Below are 8810 nucleotides of genomic sequence, written 5' to 3'. Positions count from 1 at the left end.
ATTGAAAAATGTACAGACCTGTATATAAAAATGATAAATTCTGATCTCTGTATGTAAATGTTTACATATTATGGCATGACCAACTGTACAGACCATCAAATTATTTTATGAATAAAATATATTTTTGAAATAAAAAAAATGAATGGATGGAATGTGATCCATCTGTGGATCCATCATATTTGTTATAATTCTCAACTTGTTTTTATCACTGAAAGTCATTTTTAGGTTTGAAAGCTGATCCTTCTTGTGAAACTTATAAACTATATACTGTAATAAATCATGGTACCAGATGTTCAGCAGCCTAACTTCAATTGAACTCCTAGAGTAGATCAAAACATGGCTTACAGCAACTATTGCCTGTTTTAAAGATGTCATAATTATTTGATCTCCAAAGTGAGTGAAGTAGAGTATTGGTTTGATGAGAGTGAGATCTGGGCTTCAGTATTGCTTGGGTCACATGGTAGTGACATAACACAACACAAATGCCCACTTTGTTGCAAAACATAATTGCAGCATCTTAGAACCAAATTGTTGCATCCAGTCAACCAGTTAAATATGATCAGGGTGGGGAAGTTTGTGCCCTTTTAGTTCCACTTTTATATCCTCTCATTGTAATATCAATGCTTACGTCCTCTAAAGTTTTCCGGATCACAGTATGGGTCTCATCATTGTAAAAACATGATGAGATATTTCTATCTTTAAAAAGGCCTTTCATACAAAGAACTCTTACAAAAATGTTCTGGAGTTTGAGAATTCATCATATTTTTATAATTCTCAACTTGTTTTTATAGTTGAAAGTCATTTTTAGGTTTGAAGGCTAATCCTTTTTGTGTGAAACTTATGAAATATATACTGCAATAAATCATGGAAAAGTCTTGAACTTAGATAAGATTACTTGTTAATTTGAGTTCATCCTACTTCGGAATAAACTATGGCTCCACTGATGAGTGAGACCAATGGCATAGAATCAATTCCTGCAGTTGTGGTTACCATGAAAAGCTTTCCTCTCCCTCACCTTGGGCATGGTGACTCTAAATTAAATGACTGTCATGTCTTTCTAATTGCAGAAGGGCCCTATGGTCCTATTGGACTCTGGTGACATTACCTTTTAATAATCCATAAGATTTTTAGTCATGAGATATCTCCAAAGTAAGATGGGAAGAACAATTCTTCTGATGTTTACATGGTTTGATTTGTTCAATATTTCCAGACAAACTCTAAAAGCATTCTGCAAGAAGATATTTACAATCTCAGTAGGAACACTGAGAGGGCAAATCTTCACTGATGAACCAAAGTAGTGACAAGACATAGGCACCGGAGGAATTTTAAATGTATGCTTTCTTTTTACTATTGCCTTAGTATGGAGAAGCTTGTCATAGTTTTCTAATGTTTTATGTAAAGATAATGTTAAAAACTTTTAGAAAATGCAATACTTTAAATAGCTTGATATGCACACAAAAATGAACTTCATCTATTCACCCGATGAAGGAGCAGTTCTCTGAAAGCTAGTGCTTCCAATTAAACCTGTTGGACTATAACTGGTGCTGTGTGATTTTTAACTTTATTCTAAACTAGCTTTGTAAAATCAGTACCGTACAGAGCTCCTTACTAAAAAGATCGTTTGATGTCACAACATTTTCTACCATTGCCTTGCTCTCATGATTTGTTGATTATCGACACAAAACAAAACCTAATTAAATTAAATCCTGGTACAGGCCCTGAAGAAAGCTGTAATTACCAATGTGAACAAGTCACTGTGAAAGAATCCATTAGTTTTAAGAGAACCCAATCTATGAGCAATAGTAGATATGTTTACATTGTGCTAATCTTTAAATAATCCACATGTGGTAGAACACCTTCAAAACCCTGACTCTCATGCAAGCACATTGTTTAAGGATCAATTTAAAAGGGATTTCTCAGCTTTGCTTTTTATTGTCTTGTTTGGCTCTTCATCCTGAAATGCCAAAGTGCTCCTTCAGTTCACTGCATTCAGACAACATTAATGATAATCATATTTGTTATTTGGCTGGCATCGGAAACTGCAGTGAGAATTAAGCAAAATTACAAGTTTATTAAATAAAAGAGTTCCTTTCATATAGCTGTCTTTTGCCAAAATTTCTTACAGCCAGATAAGTAATTATTCAGCATAGTCACTGGGATAGGAAATGCAGCCTACTTACTGAATAAGTGCAAAAAGCAATGCGATAATGATCGAACAATCTGTTTTTTATGAACTTTGTTGGATTCTGAATAATGGCTGTAATACAAGACCCAATTAGTAGCATGGCATCTTTTCTGCTTCATCTCAGACGCTGGATGGCTCTTGGTTTTGCATCTCTCCCAAAAGATGCCATTCCCATCAGTGAAGCATTAACTTTGACCTTTGAATATGTTCTCAATTCAACCAGCTCAAAAAGATTATTATACATCTCTGGAATAGGTGGGACCTGAGCCCCGTGCTCCTAGGGAAGAGAAAGGGACACTATCTTTGTGTACATGAGCCCACTCCATCCCCAGACTTAAATACTGGAGATGGAGTTAAACCCACAATCTGCTGGCTCAGGGGTGAGAGTATTACCACCTGAGTCATAGCTGAGACTAACTATTAATTGTTAATGAACAGACAAGCCATAACTGAAGAGTCTTGAGCGATACATCCTGACAATATTCCTATTAGGTTCATCATGCTCTAATTTCACATCACATGACTGTACTTATGACAGAAATGTTGGGAGGGGAGGGGACAGCTTTGTTGAGAGATGTGCTGAGAGATGGGTGGCCTTGTAAAATGGAAGATATCGAAGGTCGATCCACCACCACTGTGTATTCTTGGAGGTGGGACCTCAAGGATGTGTCATTTGTCAACTGGAGGTGTGTGACCAATTGAACACATTGGGTCAATTTAGGCCTATTTCCCAACCTTGTTGTTATTGGACGGTAGTACTTCCATGAGAGAGATAGCTGGATAAGCCCTGGAAACGTGCCTAATGGCTTACGTAGATTTGGGGAACCATGATGGAGGGTGTACCTTCCTCCATGAACCGCTGGGTCTACTTGTCTAGCCCAAATATGATTAAGTCAAAGCACATGGCGGCACGGTGGCACAGGTGGGCGGCACGGTGGCACAGTGGTTAGCACTGCTGCCTCACAGCACCTGAGACCCGGGTTCAATTCCCGACTCAGGTGACTGTGTGGAGTTTGCACGTTCTCCCCGTGTCTGCGTGGGTTTCCTCCGGGTGCTCCGGTTTCCTCCCACAGTCCAAAGATGTGCGGGTCAGGTGAATTGGCCATGCTAAATTGCCCGTAGTGTTAGGTAAGGGGTAAATGTAGGGGTATGGGTGGGTTTTGCTTCGGCGGGTCGGTGTGGACTTGTTGGGCCGAAGGGCCTGTTTCCACACTGTAAGTCTAATCTAAGTCTAATCTAATCTAAAATCACACAGACTTGTCTTTGAAGGTGCCTCAGCAAGGAGGTGCTCATTTGTTCTTCTTGCAGACTCAGCCATCTCGACTCGTGGTGTTGGTGAGCTGCTGGTGGGGGAGTTGGGTGTGCATCTTGACAGCACCTTCTTACTTCACTGTTGCAACTATAACAAAGCCCAGGATCTCACCACTTATTCCCATGGGAGCAGGAGCACTTCCATTGGCAATGGTGGGACCACCAATCATATGGAAAAGTTCTGACCCATGTGTCTCTGTGCATGCAGCTTGTCTTCACAATGCAATACAAGGAAATAAGATATACCGCGTGAAACAGAAAGACCTGTAAGTAATCGTAACAATTTGCACAAATTTCAAACTAGTATTAATAGAGGAGCTGACTTTGGTAACAAAAACTAAATCTTCAAGGCCTCTTAAGTTTTATGGGGAGTGTAACAAAAACCAATGAATAAAATTCAAAGCAGTAAATCAATTGGTTGAAGTCTGCAGCGTGCTTGGCTCAGATTTACTACACAGCGTGCTACGTTGCATACTGTCCTGGTGTTTCTGTGCAGTCTGTGATACTGGTGCAAGTTCTTTGAATTTTTCTCAGTCACAATTTTGTAATGGGGCTTTGTTTTTTTCAATGACTTGCAGCCATGGAAATGTCACTCGTGTCAACCAACAACTCCATTTTCCAGTCAGATTTCTGAAAGTAGCACTGTATGAAATATGGCAACATCTGTCTCATCTGGCTCCATTCTGGACTGCTGCTACCAGAAAAATGTTGACTTTTGTTTTCCCCTGTTGGATCAGGTTGCTTATAATAGAGACTAACAGTTGAAACTGAAGTCTATGTTTTAATAGGGAAAATGTGACTTGTGTTATTATTTTCGGTAAAGTCAAGCATACATCTCTTTTGACTTTAGGGCAGCAATTTCAGACTCTTCCACATATTTGCCATTTAAATGTTCACTATTGCTGTCATGATGATACAGGTAAACAGGAACCTCTGTGATGGATGTCGCTGTATACGAGGTTGAACGCATGGAGCAGTGTTCACGACGTCGCTGGCCCAATTGTATTTTATATTGCATCCACTGTCTCTTCAGAGCTGCCTGCATCTAAGGGTTGACATAATTAAAGATTCATCATTTGCTTGACACTATAAGTTACATGCAGTTTAATATACACCATTATAAGCAGCAAAAATATGGCACTTTATGCATTGCTGCTTTTTCAGAAATATCCTGACCTAACACAGATATAATAGCAGTGCAGGCTATGACATCAAGTCTCTATGCCACCTCCATCGCCCCTCCAAAACCCCTCCTTCACATCAACGTCCCCACCTTTCCCCACCTCTGAAACTATAGTTTCTGTTTACTTTCCTGGTGAGGACCTGAAATTCATGTCCTGAAACAGGCAGCTGAGTTTAGATTTAGATTTGATATGAGGACACAAATATGCCACCAGAAATGTGGCTAGTATTACCTTCTGGGTTTCTGCTTAGCTTCCCTTGCATAATCCCAAAGTAGGTTAAATGTTTCAGACCTACCCCTTTGCTCAATAATAAAGCAGATTGTCCATTGGCTGCGGAAGCAGGTTGAGCTTAATTTTCTAATTTTGAGGCTTAAGACCGAACATTTCTATTTACATTAACTTAACTAAAAATGTATGTGGAATTTATTAAGTCACAAATTTTGATCTAATGCTTTATTTTTGTATTTGCTTGGGTAAGGGACAAAATCAAATACTAAACAGACTAAACAAAACTAAACAATAACATTGCCTATCTTGGGCTGCGTGAATGTAAAAGTGACATTATTTTTGCTGACAATGCGAGTTAATACGCAAGTAGCAAATGTCTTTTGAAGTTGACCATAACTTTTTAATAAAAGTCATCAACAGGAGATCAATGCCATAATTGGCATATCGAGGAGAAAACAATATCTTGTATATACAGTGTGTAACAAGAAAATATTTGAGCCTGACTGCCAAAGTGTTAACTTCTCTATGCATGCCATTCCCTGGCTTGAAGAACATAACATTTCACAGTAAAGTATTTTGTCATTTATTTATTCCCAAAATGCTCCTTGTTCATTATCAAATGCTTCTTTTCGATTTTGCCATCTGTTTCTCATTGTCTCTTTTAGTAGTAGGCCACTTCAAAAGGTATTAATAATTAGTAAAGTATTCTGGGATTGGAGTCATATGAAGGGGTGGTAGATATCTATCGAAATATCAGTGGAATTTAATGATAATTCATTGTCATTTCATAGTTAAATTGTTTTAGTGCTCACCCACAGATTTGCTGAAGTCAATTTTCATAAGTTACCATGGTAGGATTTATAGTCATATCTTTTCATTACATTAGTCTTGCACAGCAACCACAAGGTTCTCATACCCAATAGACCTAATTTATTTTCCAAATGATTTCCTCTTAATCTTTAAGAACACCTCGTTCATTCCTCAGATACTCAATTGTTTTCCAAATGTGTATTAATAAGTCTCACTTTTGCTGATAATAATTGCTCATTCTGTAAGAGGCCCCATAATTATTCTCTATGAATCACTTACACCTTGTACATCTTGATATCAATAATTAATTAATGTCTTGTTGAACATGCAAACAGTTCAATGCTGTTGAAATTTTGAAGATTTGTTTGGTGTGAGAAAATAAATTCTGCATTTAAACGGTTGCAATATCTTAATTAAAACATGTTTGATGTGCAAGACTTTTAATTGCATCTGATTTAAAAGTAACAGCCTGCATAAGAATTTTGATGCATGACAATATATTCGTGAGGCATCTATTTTCTACTCAATTATATTAACAATAAAGAAGCTACTTTTGGGAGAATGGATAATTTAATCACAGTTGTAGGGGTTACACAAGATAAACTCAGGAAGGGTGTTCTCAGTGACTGGGCACTCCAGAACAAGAGGTCACAGTTTAAAGATCCGAAGTAGACTATTTAGGATTGATATGAGGAGAAATTTCTTCAGAGTGATGAGCCTGTGGAATTTTCTGCTGTGGAAAGCAGTTAGGGCTAAAACATTGAATGTTTTCAAGAAGGATGTAGTTCTTAGTGCTAAAGGGATGACAGGGTATGGGGAGAACATGGGGACAGGATACTCAGTTGGATGATCAGTCATGATCATATTAAATGGCAAAGCAGGCTCAAAGGATTGAATGACCTTATCTTGCTCCTATTTTCTATGTTTCTATGGAACCCATAATACTTTTCCCATACGTTTTCTCTATAAATAACACTGTTTTCATTTTGATCTCTAATCTGGGTACAGCCCTGCCACCACCACTTTCACATCCTTCCCAAAAGTAATACTGAGTAATGGATCATTTAACAGGAAGAACATTTGTTAAGTAATGGAGTATTACAGGCAACCCAAAAGAAAACTCATGTTCCTAGAAACATAGGGAACTAAGATAGTACCATATAAGATAATAATTTCTTACTAGTAATGTACTCTTGTCTTCATCCCAGCCAGTTGTAAGATAGTGATTACCATTGGTACTATTGTGAGATGAATGTATAAACATGTTCATATAACATTCCTGTGACTATGACATCAAAGTTAGCAGCCAAAGGCCTATCACAACAATAATTTCCAGCCTATAAATCACTAGTTAGAATGACCAAAATGATTAAATTGTGAGGAGAGGTTGTGTAGGACTCTGTCAAGTATAGAAGAGCAACAAATTATTTAAATTGGGTGTTAAAGATAATTAAGTAATTTGACAGACTAGATAGACAGAATCTATTTCTGGAAAGTCCAGAACATGAGGAAATATGCTTAAAATTATAGGTAGGCTATTCAAGGTAATGTTACAAAACACTTCCTCATGTAAAGATTGGTGGGATTCTTCAGGAAAACACTCAAAACAATAGTTCTGCCTACTTTTCAACAACATCTTGTGTTTCTTTATCAATGCAGAGGCACACCTTAAGCCATTTTAGAGAGTATTGGAGACTGAGCAACTGGAAAGAAGCAAGAAAGGAGTGGTGGAGAGCACAGTGCATTTCTGATATGCACTTAAAGACCATCTTGAGGTTGTGAGAGGTGCTCCATAAATGTAACACCAACGTACTGTTGTTAAATTAAAATGTGTTAGGAAGACAGTGTAATGTAGTAGGCACAGTAAATAAAGAGCCTCGACTTTCAGCCATGGATTGACAACACAAAACATGAACATTCCTAGCTATGCAAATCCTGTCTGGGGGAAAGTGGTCCAGAAAGTTGGATTTCTGTTTCTGGATTGCAGCATTCCCTTGCAGTCAGGTCAGGCAACCTTGGAATAATTGCAAAGGCTGCTGAGTGCAAAAGCAAGTTGTGGGAGGCTAAGAGCAAGTGAAAAAGCAGGCATTCATTTTTTTTTCACACATTTGAAATGTTTTTTCAAAGATTTAAAGGGTGAAATACTTTGTTAACTCCCTTTGATGGTACTTTTTTGGCAGTTGATTTTTACACATCTCTTAACAGTTCAATAATCTTGACAACAATGAATAACGTGCTCTTTGTGCATGGCTACTTTTACCAATTTTAAAGGGGATGCTATCTCTTCAAAGGATGTATTGGAGCAAGGTCGAAAGGGATGCCTTTCCACTTCAAAAGGCGTCCTCTCACTACTGTAATAAATCATCCAAGTTCAGACCTGCTCTTGCCATATCGAATGTGCATATTCGGGTTTCATACTTCTGTATGATCCAAATCACCCTTCAGTGGAACCAATTGATGATTTAATGGCCAGCAGCAAAATATGCACATATGTCCATTCTCACCCCCACACAAATTAGAATTGCCACATTCAGGAGTGGGATTTATGATTACTGGGCTGTTTCACCATGGTCACCAATGTTGGAAGAGATGGTGTAGGAGCAGAGATTAGGATCGCTCCAAATGAGAACACAGTTTATGTTAAGATTGCAGTGTGATTAACAGACTTGTGCACCTAAAAGATAACCAGCCCAAATCATTCTATAACCTGTTTTTGATCCTTTATCAGTCATGTTACCATAATTTGTCCAATATTTTGAGCATTATATAAATTTAATTGTGAATTGATTTCAGTGTAGTTTTCTAACTTGTGCAGACTGAATAACGTTTCACTTGAACTTCTTGTTGTGCCTTGAAGGTTATTAGTTTATTATTATAGAACTGTAATAAAGTTTTCACTTTTGGTTACCTGTGTTTTTGCTTTTGCACCTGTTTATCTATTATTTACTCTCTATGCTACTTAACTCTGTGATCTGCCTGTATTGCTCGCAAGACAAAGCTTTTCACTGTGCCTCAGAACACATGACAATAAATTCAGTTCAATTCCAAGTCATGCAAACTTGAAGGTTCTGAGTTCAATTTCAATTTGTGCT

The 8810-nt window shown here is 37.8% G+C and overlaps 1 protein-coding gene across 1 annotated transcript in view; it reads right to left on the bottom strand.

Annotated features, from left to right (window-relative positions):
* Nucleotides 1-4319: 4319 nt before the first annotated feature.
* calcr (calcitonin receptor) overlaps nucleotides 4320-8810 on the bottom strand; it is a 157685-nt gene continuing 153194 nt past the window's right edge. The window contains exon 15 of the mRNA XM_060825461.1: nucleotides 4320-4541. Coding sequence (XP_060681444.1) covers nucleotides 4320-4541 — 222 coding nt within the window. The remainder of the gene's footprint in view (nucleotides 4542-8810) is intronic.

The sequence above is a fragment of the Hemiscyllium ocellatum genome, chromosome 5 (genome assembly GCF_020745735.1).
Source record: "Hemiscyllium ocellatum isolate sHemOce1 chromosome 5, sHemOce1.pat.X.cur, whole genome shotgun sequence".
Lineage (NCBI taxonomy): Eukaryota > Metazoa > Chordata > Chondrichthyes > Orectolobiformes > Hemiscylliidae > Hemiscyllium > Hemiscyllium ocellatum.
This window is presented reverse-complemented; position numbering and strand designations above follow the sequence as displayed.